At 41.5% G+C, this 16160-nt stretch overlaps 1 protein-coding gene across 2 annotated transcripts in view; it reads right to left on the minus strand.

Annotated features, from left to right (window-relative positions):
* Positions 1-16160, minus strand: part of lmcd1 (LIM and cysteine-rich domains 1) — a 67181-nt gene that overhangs the window by 42377 nt on the left and 8644 nt on the right. For both annotated transcript variants that reach the window (XM_060835727.1, XM_060835729.1), the window contains exon 2: positions 10524-10609. In XM_060835727.1, coding sequence (XP_060691710.1) covers positions 10524-10609 — 86 coding nt within the window. The remainder of the gene's footprint in view (positions 1-10523; positions 10610-16160) is intronic.

Here is a 16160-nt window from a genome sequence, read left to right on the forward strand (position 1 = left end):
ACAATTCTACCAATGCAGGGTCAGAGTTGCATCGTGCCCCAATGTGACTGCTGTGTATGGTCTTTGATACATCCAAATGAGAAGGCTATAAAATGAAAGGAGAGATCTTTTTTTGTCTACCATCGGTATCACCACCAAGGCTGAGGTGACAATTTTTTTCCTCTCTCCTCACTTCAAGCTGGGACTCTCTTCTGACTTGTCTGACATGTTGGTGCCTTAAATGAGCAACCTCTTATTTTTTTAAGATTGTCCTGTAATTCTAAATTCCTCCAGTAGAGAAGACATCTACTCAGCATCAGAGTTGAGAGTGTGTTGGACAAGGATTCCTGAAGAAGGGCTCCAGTGACTGCTTACTTACCAAACGACTGTCGAGGCTTCTGATTTTTCTCGTCTTACTTTACAGTCATTTGACCTCACTCCAAATCAATCAAAGGTTTCTCCTCTCACCATTCCTCAAACCCAGTGTCTCAATAGTCGTCCATCTGAAGCTGCAACTCCTGTTTCTCACCACTTGTCCTCCCTCCAAGTTGCTTTTAAGTCAGCCTCACACACCTGCCCATTACCTATTCCCTCTCCTTTCGCCTGACCCCTGCTATCACTGAGTGATTCTAGCCACTGCATACTGTTGGTGAGCATAACAAAATTTTGGAAGAAATATTTGGGCAGGAACTACATTAGATCGTTATAACCCTCAGATGAGACAGCAATAAGAGAACAGAGGGCTGAATCAGGGATTGCAGAGGCCAAGAAAACTGACTACAGCAATGTAGTCAGATGGCATTCAAGCAAGGGGCAAAAAATACTATGCAGTTGCAGAAAGTGATGGTGACATTGGGGCTTAGACTTTCTTCTCTGCAGTCAAGAACATGAGCCCTGAAGGCTATGTTGCATGTCAGGTGACAGGAATAAGGACACTTCTTCACAGATAGAGAGGAATGTGTAGTAAAGGGGAAATGTCCCATTTGCTGTGGACATTTATTGTATAGGTGGGACTTAACAAAGCGGGCTTACTGAGGTGGCCTGAGCAGCTCAGAGCTCAACTGAAAAGCAGAATGCAAAGGGTTAATTGAGTCTGGATAATTACCTGAGTCCCAAGGATGTTGGCATGGAATAATTAGGACCAGAATGAAGATATTCAGAGACTGGTTTGGAAGACATGAGGGGCACTGACATACTACTGAGGAAAGGGGGGATGTACCAATGGGCTGTCCTTCACCTTACCATACTAGCAGCAGATAAATCATATAGCTTGGGCTTCAGAGCAGGTCTTCGACAAAATAGTGGGAGTGTGTATATAGAAAGGAAGGCACATCTGATGGGAGCCTGAAAGTTCAAGGGAAAGAGCAAGGCAACAGTAAAGAGTAAACAGATAAGGGTAATGATAAACAGAGACAAGTGTGTAAACATAACAGAGGACCAACAAGGGAACATCTGCATTGGTGAGACCACACCTAGAGTATGGTGTACATACTAGCCTCACTGTCTCAGAAGAGATAGAGTTGCATTGGAAGTGACTCAGACACAGTTCACTAAACTCACTCTTGGGATGAAGGAGTTGTTTTAGGAGGAAAGGTGAAGTGGGTTGGGTCTATACTCACTGGAGTTTAGAAGACAGAGAGTCAATTTTATTGAAACATCAAAGATTCCAAGGGGGAGAGATACAGTTGATGCTGAGTAGATGACAGTGAGATCTGCAAATGCTGGAGATCAGAGTTGAGAGTATGTTGCTGGGAAAGCACAGCAAGTCAGGCAGCATCCGTGGAGCAGGAAAATCGATGTTTCAGGCTGGAGCCCTTCTTCAGGAATCCTTGTCCAACACACTCTCAACTCTGATGCTGAGTAGATGTCTTCTCTACTGGAGGAATTTAGAATTACAGGACAATCTTAAAAAAAAAGAGGTTGCTCATTTAAGGCAGAAATGAAGAGCAATTTCTTCTCTTGGAGGTCCATTACAATTTGGATTTCTCTCTGTCAGTGATCAGTGAAGACTGGGTCATTGTGCATGTTCAAAGCTGAATTAGGCTGATTTTTGATTGACAAGGGATTCAAGGGTTATGACAGGTAGGCAGAAAAATGCAATAATGCCAAGATCAGTTCAGACAAATTTTTATTGATGATAGAACAGGCTTGACGGGCCGAATGTTTTAAATCTGCAGTTAATTTCTGTTGAATAAAGGGAACTATGGAGCTATGAGGGAGGAGCTGGCCAAAGTTCAATGGTGCAATACCTTAGCAGGGATGACAGTAGAGGAACAATGGCAGATATTTCTGTGTATAATGCAGAAGATGCAGGATCAGTTCATTCCAAAAAAGAAGAAAGATCCTAGGAGGAGGCATGGGTGGCCTTGGCTGACGAGGGAAGTTAAGAAACATATAAAGTTAAAAGAGAAAAAGTGTAACATAGCAAAGATAAGTGGGAAAATATAGGACTGGGAAGCTTTTAAAGAACAACAGAGGATTACTAAGAAGGAAATATGCAGAGAAAAAATGAGGTACAAAGGTAAACTAGCCAAAAATATAAAGGAGGATAGTAAAAGCTTTTTTAGGTATGTGAAAGGCAAAAAAATGGTTAAGACTACAATTGGGCCCTTGAAGACAGAAACAGGAGAATATATGACGGGGAACAAAGAAATGGCAAAAGAATTGAATTGATACTTCAGATCTGTGTTCACTGGGGAAGACACAAGCAATCTCCCTGAGGTAACAGTGGCTGAAGGACCTGAACTTAAGGGAATTTATATTTGCCAGGAATTGGTGTTGGAGAGACTGTTAGGTCTGAATGTTGATAAGTCCCTGGGGCCTGATGGTCTACATCCCAGGGTACTGAAGGAGGTGGCTTGAGAAATCGTGGATGCATTGGCGATTATTTTCCAGAGTTCGATAGATTCAGGATCAGTTCCTGCAGATTGGAAGGTGGCTAATGTTATACCACTTTTTAAGAAAGGTGGGAGAGAGAAAGCAGGAAAGTATAGACCAGTTTGTCTGACCTCAGTGGTGGGAAAGATGCTGGAGTCGGTTATAAAGGATGAAATTACGACACATCTGGATAGTAGTAACAGGATAGGTCAGAGTCAGCATATATTTATGAAGGGGAAATCATGCTTGACTAATCTTCTGGAATTTTTTGAGGATGTAACTCTGAAGATGGATGAGGGAGACCCAGTAGATGTAGTGTACCTGGACTTTCTGAAAGCTTTTGATAAAGTCCCACATAGGAGGTTAGTGAGTAAAATTAGGGCGCATGGTATTGAGGGCAAAGTACTAACTTGGATTGAAAGTTGGTTGGCTGACAGGAAACAAAGAGTAGTGATAAACGGCTCCATTTCAGAATGGCAGGCAGTGACCAGTGGGGTACCGCAGGGATCAGTGCTGGCACCGCAGCTTTTTACAATATATGTTAATGATATAGATGATGGTATTAGTAATAACATTAACAAATTTGCTGATGAAACTAAGCTGGGTGGCAGGGTGAAATGTGAGGAGGATGTTAGGAGATTACAGGGTGACCTGGACAGGTTAGGTGAGTGGTCAGATGCATGGCAGATGTAGTTTAATGTGGATAAATTAGTCGGTTATCCACTTTGGTGGCAAGAACAGGAAGGCAGATTACTACCTAAATGGAATCAATTTAGGTAAAGGGGCAGTACAGAGAAATCTGGGTGTTCTTGTACACCAGTCAATGAAGGTAAGCATGCAGGTTCAGCAGGTAGTGAAGAAGGCTAATAGTATGCTGGCCTTCATAATAAGAGGGATTGAGTATAGAAGCAAAGAGGTTCTTCTGCAGCTGTACAGGGTCCTCGTGAGACCACACCTCGAGTACTGTGTGCAGTTCTGGTCTCCAAATTTGAGGAAAGACATTCTGGCTATTGAGGGAGTGCAGCATAGGTTCACGAGGTTATTTCCTGGAATGGCGGAACTATCTTATGCTGAAAGACTGGAGCGACTGGGATTGGATACCCTTGAGTTTAGAAGACTGAGAGGGGATTTGATTGAGACATATATTATCAAAGGATTGGATACTCTGGAGGCAGGAAACATGTTTCCGCTGATGGGTGAATGTCAAACCAGAGGACACAGCTTAAAAATACGGGGTAGACCATTTAGGATAGAGATGAGGAGAAACTTCTTCACCCAGAGAGTAGTGGCTGTGTGGAACACTCTGCCCCAGAAGGCAGTGGAGGCCTAGTCTCTGGATTCTTTTAAGAAAGTGTTGGATAGAGCTCTCAAGGATAGTGGAATCAAGGGTTATGGAGATAAGGCAGGAACAGGATACTGATTAAGGATGATCAGCCATGATCATATTGAATGGTGGTGCAGGCTCGAAGGGCAAAATGGCCTATCCTGCACCTATCGTCTATTGTCTAATTCTAATGATCTTGTAAACCCTTCCTGGAATTCAACACAGCCCATCTGAATGGAATACATGCATTAAAGTGAACAAAAAGAGAAAGAAATCTTCACTTTAATCCCTGCTGCAAATCAAAACCACACAGCCTGATAGGTCATTCACTCTGCATTAAATAACTAACCAAATACATTTTAAATCATGTTTCTCAAGTTAAATCTGAAACTGAAATATGGATTTGTTTTGATCTTTATTCAGCTAAAGTTGTGTTGGCGCTGGATTGTTTCGATAATGTTAGTTTAAAATCAAATTTGGCAGGAAGACAACAAGAAAGAAACTCATTTTATCTCAGCACCAAATTTGTAATTTCATATAGCAACAGATCATAGGATAGCTAAAATTAGAAATTTAAAAATTGTCACACTGGTACAGTATGGACACAAAGATGACATAGGGACAGATAGTGTTGAGGAAGTGGGGAGGCTGTATCTTTGGCTAAGAGTTGGGACTGACATACCTAAAAGTGGCCTGGGTCTCACTCCGATAAGTCACTAATAGCTTGGCTCTCATCTACAGATTCTGCAGCCATTGAGAGTTAAGAATCTTGGACTTATGTCTATGTTCTATGTTACTTTTAAAACATGTTCATGGTGTTGGGCATCACTGGCAAGGCCAGAATTTATTGCTCATCCATAATTGTCCTTCAGAAGGTGATGGTGAGCTGACTGCTTGAATGTGTGTGACGTAGGTAAACCTGCAATGTGATTTAGAAGTGAGTTTCATGATTTTTAATCCAACAACTATGTAAGAGTGATGATATATTTGAAAATTGGGATGGTGTGTGACTTGAAGAATTTGACAATCATGCTCCCAGAAGAGTTAAGCACTAAGCATTTCAGTTGACTGTTCCAGTCTCCACCTAGCATGACTCAACCACAGAGAGACAGAGACCACATTAATATAATGTCTGAATTACTTAGTATCAAAACTAAATACATTCCTGTTCGGTCTGCCTGACATTTCTTTCTCTCAATCCCCCACTGACGTCTCCCATATAAATAAACAAGCCTTCATCCACACAGGTCATTCAGATCCTCAGAGACCAAACTTTTAAGTGTTCAAGATCATCCATTTCAGGGAAAAAAATAATCAGCATTGATGTAGAAAGTTTACAGACTATTTAAAAGTCCCAATGTAATTGAACCAACATTTTTGGGATGTGACTCTTCTCTCTTTGGGAATTTAACATTCAACCCACTGAAATGACTCTTTCCTTGAGAAAGGAAGATGTCACATTGTAAAATTCCTCTGTAACTACATAATTTTAGGCATTGACAAGAATATATGAAGTCCATGCATGCAAATTAGTCTACATCTACACGTATCTGTATGAGTCCAGATCCCACACCAGCCATCCATGTCAAACTGGAATGGTGCACAGTGGCTCAGTGGTTAGTACTGCTGGCTCACAGCGCCAGGGACCTGGGTGCAATTCCAGCCTCAGGCGAATGTCTGTATGGTTCTGCACATTCTCCCACTGTCTGTGCGGGCTTCCTCCCACAGTCCAAAGATGTGCAAGTTAGGTGGATTGGCCATGCTAAATTGCCCATATAGTATTCAGGGAAGTGCAGGTTAGGTGGATAAGCCATGAGGAATGTAGGGAAAGGGTGGGTCTGGGTGGAGTGCTCTTCAAAAGATATGGACCGAATGGCCTGCTTCCACACAATAGGGATTCTATGGTTTTTTAAAAAAAGAGCTTTCAGAGATAACAAAAGGAACCAGAGTTGACTACAGAGTTCCTTAAACCTGACCCTCAGTTAGATCATCACGAGGCTGGAAGATACAGCAAGCCAGGCAGCATCAGGAGGTGGAGAAGTCAACGTTTCAGGTGTAGCCCAGTCCTGAAGAAGGGTTATACCCAAAACGTTAACTTCTCCACCTCCTGATGCTGCCTGGCTTGCTGTGTTCTTCCAGTCTCCAAGTTGTCTACTTTGGATTGCAGCATCTGCAGTTTTTTTTGTCTCTAACCTCAGTTAGATCATGGCTAGCCTGCACCACAACTCCATTTACCTAATAAAACAATTGTCAATCTCAAGACATTAAGCTTACAGTTGACCCAGAGAGAACTGCAGAATTCCATTAAGCTTTGTGAAAAGGTGTGTCCAGCTTTCACTCACGAATGGCTTACCTCCATAGTTTAAGACTGTGTCACTGGAATCTAGGCACCCTCACCAGAGGAAAATGCACTTCTGCATCAATGTTGTCGAATCCTTTTACAATTTCAAAGTCTACAATCAACTCACCTTCAAGCCTTAGAGCTAAGGGGAATACAAGCTAAGCTGACTGGTTTGCTTAACTCTTTAAGCAATGTTTACTCGTCTGGCAAAACTTCACTTTTTACTGTTTTCAAATCCAAATTCAAAATCAATTCCTGAAGTATAGTGTCCAAAGCAGTGCTCCATATGTACATTTAACTCCATTCTTACTTTAAAAATATTTCAATCGTTTCTGAGGCAAATTATGGATCATTATCTGACAACCATACTTGCAGAATCATAGAATCCCCACAGTGTGGAAACGGGCCATTTGGCCCATACTGACGCTCCAATAGGCATCCCACCCAGATCCACACCCCCTACCCCAAATCTGCATTTCACATAGCTAAACCTCCTAGCCTGCACATCTCTGGGCACTGACACTACAGACAATTTAGTATGCATATAACCTGCACATCCTCGGATTGCAGGAGGAAACTGGAGCACCCGGACGAAACCCATGCAGACGTGGGGAGAATGTGCAAACTCCACACAGACTGTTGCCCAAGGGTGGGATCAAACCCAGGTCCCTGGTGCTGTGAGGTAGCAGTGCTAACCACTAGCCACCGTGCCACCATTAAATTAAAACAAAACTTCTCAAAACCTCAACAGTTTTGGCTGTTGTGCTACTGGACATGAACATTTATCCAAATCATCAAAACAAGGGGTGGAATCTTCCCAATCCCCAAGTGATATGGACATTGACAAGAATGGTGGGAAAATAACGTATGATGGCCAGCAAGGAGTTTGTTGACATTGAGAGCAAACTGTTCCATTTCCCAATGTTCCTCACATCTTCCTCATCCCCTTAATTTCTTTAACGTTTTTTTTAAAAAATTCAATCACAAATTCATCACCGTCCCTGTTGGCAGATTGACTAAGATTAACACATGCTGAGCTGTAGACAACCAATACTGAACAAACTTGATTTACACCTCCCCAGTAGAGAAGGAAAATTAATAAAATGCTCAGATCTTGCAATGTTCTCCATTGCTCCAGTTCTGTATTCTTGAAATGTGGAAGAATACATCCTGCAGAGTCTACCAGTGAGATACAAGTAAGATGTTTGTCCCAGTGTCAAGGCTGCTTGGTTGTCGGGTTAGTAGGAGTTCACAGCCATTGAATGCAAAATTGGGAGAGAGGGTTGGAAAGAACAGGATAGAGAAAGATTGTGGAGACACAGCTGTTAGGCAAAGGGTGCCTTGGGGAGAGGTCAGCAGGAGGCAAGGCTGCATCCCATTCATGGGAGTGAGTCACAGATAATGTTGGTGGGCAGGTAGGAAGCATTCCCGCACTTTGTGGTTGAAAAGCTCATGCTGTTTTTTAGTTCCTGGTGTTCACAAACCTCAGGAAACTTGGACAGCAGACCATAAAATTTAAAATGGCAATCAAATCAGAGTCACAAATGCTCATCAACATATTTAAATAATTAGAACACCTCCTTGGAAAACCTTGGGGGCTTTAGTAAGGCGTTTGGGTATAAGACTGACATTTTACTGTCCCACCATATTCAAATCCAAGCTGTTAAAACTCTCTCTTCCTTTCTTATGCTTGCCTTCTTCCATTGCCATTAATCATGCGATCAATGAAGTCGCAATGGTGCAAAGTTAGAAGTAAAATGTTGGCCAAATCATACATGCTAGGTTCTCTTCAGACATATATCTGTATTCATGATTTGAGATTGGGTTTGACAGTTTGTGGTACTGCTGTAGGAACAGCCAGGAAATGGGTTTCAGATTATGACTGCAGTCAAGACACTTACAGTCAAATAACAGACTCATGTTCCATTTATGGGTAAAACAAATGCAAACTTACACTTTGTAAAACTAACATTGCTAAATAGGTATCTTTCCTCTCAGCAGTAAGGCCATATAAATTTCTGGTAGGTTGCTAAATTTCTGACAGGCTTATAAAGTAGCAGATTACTTCCTGAAGCAATGTTCAAACAAGCATCAAACAAAAACAGAATTTGTTGGAAAATCTTGTCAGGTCTGGCAGTATCTATGTCAAGAAAACAGAATTAATGTTTCAAGTTCAGAGACCCTTGTTCTAAATAAACATCCTTTCATGGAATTGCTGGAATTCACTACCTGAAGCGTTGGCAAAAATAGATTCGATGGTAATTTTCAGAAGGGAAGTGCATATGATACACAGAACAGAACAAGGCCATTTGTTATTACTGGGCCATGGTAGTGTTTATGCTCCACTCAAACCTCTTCCCCTATTTCTCATCCTATGAGGTTGTAAGTTTGCTTGCTGAGCTGGTAGATTTGATCTCAGATGTTTCCCCCTCAGACACAGCCTCACTTCCTGGTACACCAACATACAGACTAGCACATGACCTGCAATGCAAACTAAAACACCTAGTAAAAGACTAAAGCTACTCCATCCACTCCACCCAGGAATTCCTTAACATCAAAGACACCAAGGTAGAGGACAAGGTCATGGTTTCCTTCAACGTGACAGCCCTGTTCACATCAATAAACATCACCTTGGCCAAAGTAACACTGGCCTCACTGCTAGACGAACCAAGAACACAAACACCCAAACAGCACCAACTCCATTAGCCAGGACAGCATTCTCAAACTAGTAGACTTGTGCCTCACAACACACTTCATCTTCAATGACAAGGTCTACAAACAAATCAATGGGATGCCTATGGGATCACTGATATCTGCTCTTAGCAGACGCAGTTATGCAGAGGTTGGAAAGAACAGCTCTTCCCACAATCCAGCCCAAGTTTTGGGTCCACAAAGTGGATGACACCCTTGTCATCACAAAATGCAACAAATTAGAAGAAACACATAAACAATATCTTTACCAGTATAAAGTTCACCAAAGAGGAAGAGAACAACAACAGACTCCCCTTCCTAGACATCACGGAAGAATGCAAAGCCAATGGGGAGCTACAGACCAACATTTACAGGAAAGCCATACACACTGATCAGATACTCAACTACAGGAACAATCATCCCAACACCCACAAATGGAGCTACATCAGGACATTATTTAAACAAGCCACAACACACTGCAGCATCCAGGAACTAAGAGAAACCGAGGAAAAACACCTAGACAATGTATTCAGGAACAATAGGTATTCAATAAGCGTAGTCTGCAGATCACTACGCAACAGATCAGAACAAGACACAATGCACCCAGGGATTCTAGCCACACTACCATACATTAAAAACATCTCAGAGATGACAACCAGATTACTTTGGCCTCTCGGTATCATGGTAGCCATACACACAGACGAAGAGGGACATCAGTTCGAACAGGACAATACATCCATCCAGGGACAGGCTAAACAAAGAAATATACAGGAATTTCTAGAGGTCTGGCATTTAAATTGGAACTCCATTAACAAACATATCAATTTGGACCCCATTTACCAATCTCTCAGAAAAAGAACGCGAAGTGGTATCACCCACCATAACAGAACAAGATACATAACTAACAAGCTGGACAGAACACGAGCGCATCATTGGAGGCTTGCTGATGATGTTTCCTAGCATGGTGACAAAACGTCTGAGAACTTACAACCTGACCCACAACCTGAGCTACAAATCTTCTCCAAAGTCACATCGTCATCTAAATCTACCGTTGTCACCAGGCTTCCCCTTAAATGTATCGATAATGTAAATCCTTTGTTAAGATATAGACCTTCACATTCACATCACTCATTGTGTAAAGATGATTCTTCTAAGAATTCCTTATTGGATTTCTTGGTGACTTGAAATTACAATGAATTCAGGGCTGCAGGATAAAACTGTCAATCAATGGGACAACCAGCACAGCTACCAATAGCTGAATGGCCTCCATATATGCTATAAAAGGCTACCTTTGGTCAAGGAATCACTTACCTCCAAGGATGTGGCTCAAATGATTTGCACATTCCTCTGCATCCCAAACAGGAAACCCCTTTTCCTGTTTGATAGAGAATGGACATCTGAAAGAGAAAGAAATACAAGAATGAGAAAAAAGGTTAACCCATGCTCAATCTGCCATAAAATGCGTATTCTCTGTTCTGCTGTAGACTTTGTACAACATCTTGAGGAAATCTTCTAGAAAATATCTTCATGTCTGCTCCAGAATATTCATCCAGTGTTATAGATATTCCTGCAGTTTAGCTGTGCAAAAGTAAGCTTATTTTAATAATATAGTGATGCAGAGGAAGCCAAGACTATGCCAGGTCATTGAAAGATCGTTCCAATTAGTTCATTGCCCTTTCTCCATAATATTCAATCATTGGTGATGAAGCAGTAGAGTATAGCACGCCACCAGTGATCCTAGGATCAGATCATATGAACCTTGTTTATTACTGTCTCTAAATACCAAGTATCTATCAAATTTCAACAGTATTCCCAATGTTGTGATGTGGATTTTGTTTTCAGTCAATATAGCCTCAATTCCTGCCACTAAAGATTGGGTGGTACAATTGGTGAGTTCAACAAGGCATTAACAAATGCCTAAACAGACCACTTGCAATTTCTAAAATGCCAACAAATCATCAATATTTCAGTTGGGCCACCAACAATTTCTGAGCATTGTGAATTGTATCAATAGTGGATTGTGGCATTTTCATTTATGAGGTCTCAACCCATTGAAAATTCAACAATGACATGTTTTTCCACATGATTCCATCAAGTCAGTCCATCAACACCCCCAACTGAATGATTCAAGTATGTTTGAAAAGGATTTGCACTTACACTTTTCTGCAATTTGTCCTATACTTGGACAAGCTCAGTTTTGGAGAAGTCCAAGTTGCAAATACATTGGATAACAGGTGGAGAACTACATTCACTATCAAACTGGGACATTTTAGACCCATTATTGAGATGTACAGCATGGAAACTGATCCTTCGGTCCAACTCATCCACTCTGACCAGATATTCATGAATCGTCAAAGATGGCTCAAATACCTTTGACTTCAGGCAAACCGGCAAGTGTGAATTTTCCATACCTGGTCATATGTATCCTGATGTCCAGCACTGTTACAACTGGTGACATCACCACGTATGCATTCAGTAAAAAGATGCAATGAAGGGGATTGGAAAAGTCCTCAATATCAGCACAAATCACTGTTTTTCATCGCTCCCTGATTATCCAGGAAACAACTGAGCAATACAGTTCCTGGTTTGATCTTAATTTGTACCAAGCCAAATAACATTAGACATGATCATAGGAGGGGATCTCTAATCTAATTACGGAAACAAAATTAATAAGACTCCTATGGTTGGTTTTTGTCAGTAACTCATGTTGGCAGAGATAAGTCTGGTGATGATACCATTGCCTGTAATTCAAATGTTTCCAGGGTTAGACAAACCTAATATTCACCAAAAAAGCTCACCCAAATAATAACAACTTGGATAAAAATACCAGAGGGTGAGAGGCTCCACTGTCCCCTAGTAATATGCCAAAACTTCATGAAAGGCATTGAGAAAAAGAATGCCCGCATAAGCGTACCTTAAATTTGGATGAAACTTCCTCCTACTTTACCTCACCAATTTTACTTAAACATAATATTCTTGGAAGCCTATCCATCGCTACCAATACAGCAGCAACTTGCAGGCAGCTTTGTACTTTGTCCTCTCAATGAGATTGAAATACCCACGGTTTTTCACTCTAGGACCATTAAAATTAAACAGAGAAAGGTATTTTGTAGCCAACTAAATTGGGACTAGATTCAAACTCAGAACTCAGCGGTCAACCTCTTAATCCAGAGTCACTCAGTCAAATTTATCTTTGGAATTAACTTGCATTCATTATTTCACCTTATAGTGAGGGGATGGAACATGACTCTTACTGGGCAAATTAAAGCTGGAACATTCAGCTACATGTCCACCAAAGTTCAGCCATAACTGCTTCAGGATTACAGGTAGAACAGCCTATAGGCCACCATGTGGTTGTCTTTTCTGGGTCTCCTTGGATCGGCATGAACAAGATGATCTGTATAATATCTAAGGTTCTATGTGGTCAGTGTCATGCATGCAGGCATGACAAACCATGATTCTAGATGAACATTTCCACATATTGTATCATAACGCAACCATATAAAACCCAAACCATCAATAGACATTGCCAGAACATCTGAAAGCATGTATCAAATCACTCCCTTAACCTGATAAATAGTAGTTGAGGGTGTAGTTTAGCTAATTGGTGGGGTTTGGGTGGCATGATTGCTTAGTGGTTAGCAATGCTGCCTCAGTGCCAGGGACCTGGGTTTGATTCCCGCCTTGGGTGACTGACTATGTGGAGCTTGCACATTCTCTGTGTCTATGTGGGTTTCCTTCCACGGTTCAAAGATGTGCAGTTGGGTGGTTTGGCCATGCTAAATTGTCCGTAGTGTCCAGGGATTTGCAGGCTAGGTGGATCAGCCATGGTAAAAGTAGGGTGATGGTTTTAAGAGTAGGGGGCTGTGTATAGGTAGGATGCTCTTCAGACAGTTGGTGTAGTCTTGATGGGCCGAATGGCTTCTTTCTGCACTATAGAAATTTTTCTTCTTCTTCTGCACCATTTACTTTGGCTTTAAATATATTGCACAGTATTAGAAGTCTCCAAAACCTCACAATACTGTCATCATAACATAAGGTGTAACAAGCTCTAGTAATCAATCACAGGACATATTTAAAACAGAACCTTAGCCTTGTCTAGCAATCAGGAGAGTAAAGCACGCTGCAATTTCCTTCAACATTCCCTCACTCAGAGAAGTCTCCTAAAAAGCAATATTGTTGTTCTACTCAGATGTCAGGATCAGTTTCCAAACAAAACCCAAAGGAGGGAATGGAAACCAGAATTCCAGATCATAAGTCTGCACCGTGTAAATGAAATCTCCGGATCCACTGACATTTTACACCTTCATTTGGCAGAAAGGAACAATGTCTGGAAATGCTCCCGTCATTCAGAGCCTACGATAAGAAAGGCATTGAAAAACTGGGCTAACTTGATCAGCCACTCAGTCAGTCAACCATTCAACTTCTAATCTAAGGGTCCAGTGTTCAAGTCCCTGCCTGGGCATGGTTTTGCATTCAAGTCATTTAATCCAGTTAAAAATTGACAATCTGATGCAGTCATGCTCCCATTCCCTAACTGTCTGAAGAAACGATGAGCAGTCATTTGGAGCAAAATTAAAAAGCTGAACAACAAAAATAATAATTTCCAGATTACCACCTGACCATGAGCAAATTAACATAAAGTAAACAGCTTACAGACGTAAATACATAACTCAAGGATTGGTGTGGGACAAACAGAATCCAATTTGAGAGGCACTGACATCAGCATTGGGGAACAAGAGAGCTATTCCACAGGATTTCATTTGAGCAATCTGCGATCTGTGTCCTGGTGAATTGTATAATTAGGATTGTTGATAGGGCTTTCAACTGATTAGTGGGGAGAAAGCTCAATTGAAGCAAAGTATTTTTTAAAAATGAAAGAAAACAAGATAGCAGCGGTGAAGAGATGAACAATAATCAAAGTGTAACAGGAAGGGAACAGTGCAGCAGAAATTCAAATCAAAGTAAGCAATAATGGTTCAAAAAGTCAAAACTTAATGCTCTTTATCCAAACACATGTCGCATTTGTAACAAGGTGGTGGAGCTGATGGTCCAAATAGAAGTAAATGAATATGACTTGATAACCATTATGTAGACATGATTACAAGGTGACCAAAACTGGGAAATCAATTTTCCAGGATATTTAATGTTCTGGAAGAATTAGCAAAAAAGGAAAAGGTGGGACAGCTTTGTTCATACAGGTTTGTTCAAATACTCTGTGACTCATGCTAGAAGTGCAATGATGTGGAATCAGTTTAGGTGGAAATAAGGAACAGCAAGGCAAAGAAGTTACAAATGGGAGTTATCTATAGTCTCGCTAAAGACTTGCCACACTATAGGACAAAAGATAAATTGGAAGATAATGGAAGCATGTAAGAAGAGTACTACAGTTGTCATGAATAGTTTAAGTCTGCATAGTGACTCGAAAATCACATGGAGAGAGGAACACAAAAAATGAATTTATAACATATATCAAGGATTGTTTCTGAGACTAGTACATATGTAATCTACTCAGGAACAAGCTTTGGTAGATTTAATCATGCAATAATGAGGTAGGATTAATAAAATATCATAGTTTATAATCTTCAAGGAGGTAGGGATCACGACATAGTGGAATTTCAGATTCAGTACAAGGGTGAGCAGTTCTACATAAATAAGTACAATTGCAGAGGCACGAAGATAGATTATCTAGAGGTGGCTAGGAAAGTAGACTGAGGTAAAATCAGTGGATGAGCATTGGCAGACAGTGATCTTGTTGAATAGGGTTGGGGGGAGGGGAGGCTTGATGGGCTGAATGGGCTACTCCTGCTCCAACTTCTGACGTTCTATTTGCCCTTTCACCAAGTTGCTGAAAAGTTTCATCCCTGGAACACTACACCTTCACAGCTGAAGAATGTTTGACACACTCACAACATAATCTAATTCCTTCAGACTCTTGAATGAAAATTTAAGAAATATTCAGCAGTTCTGGCAGCATCCATGAAGGGGGAAAACAGAATTAATAGGTTCAAGGTTTGCATAAAGAGCTATAACTCGGGTGCCAGCTCTCATAGTAGTTGATATGTTCACAGAGCTAGGAAGCTGATTTGCAGACATTTCGTTCCCTGTCTAGGTGACATTATCAATGCTTTGTGAAGTGCTGCTGTACTGTGTCTGCTGAAATTTTATATGGTTTACAGTACAGCAGTGCTTCCACAGGAGGCTCCAAAGAACTGAAGATGTTACCTAGATACGGACAAAACATTTGCAAATTAACTTCCCAGCTCGGTGAACATACCCACAACTACAACAAAATTAATAGGTGAAATTTCCATGGCGATGTATTTGGTAGGTTGGGAGGAGGGGTGCCTTTTAATTTCACAATTCTGTCTCTGCCCAAATAGGTCCAAGGCAGTTCTTGTACACTTCCTGCTTCAATGCTAACGCATACCCTAAAGCGGGCAATTAATGCCCAATTGATGGTCTCCTCTCATCATTCTAGCATTCAGCCAGCAGCAAACTGACGACTCACCACATGGGAAGCTTGTTACTCGTAAATGTCTTGGGTTTGCTTGTGGCCATTCTCATTGGTAGGCTGGGGTATTGACAGTCAGTCCCTGATTTGGAGATCTGCCATCTGGAAGTGTGGCACCTGGAAAGGCTGGGTACACTGGACGCCAACCCCCTGCATTGCTGCTGAAATCCCTCCCATGACCCTGATCCCGCTCTCACCTGTGGCCTGGGTGCTGATCTTACTTCAATGGGTGCATTGCCAAGTGCAGGCCTCGCCTACAATGAACAACTTCCAACATCTGATTGGACAGCAGTTCCCAGGTGGCTTCATTCCAGCAAATGCCTGGCATTGGCTTTTAATTGGCCCTTAAAACTGCACACTTTCCCCAAAGGAGATGATGCAGGGCCCTTGCCAGCTCTCCAGCTGGTGGACTAGACCCCTGTCAGCGAGGTTAA

The sequence above is a fragment of the Hemiscyllium ocellatum genome, chromosome 14 (assembly GCF_020745735.1).
Source record: "Hemiscyllium ocellatum isolate sHemOce1 chromosome 14, sHemOce1.pat.X.cur, whole genome shotgun sequence".
Classification (NCBI taxonomy): domain Eukaryota; kingdom Metazoa; phylum Chordata; class Chondrichthyes; order Orectolobiformes; family Hemiscylliidae; genus Hemiscyllium; species Hemiscyllium ocellatum.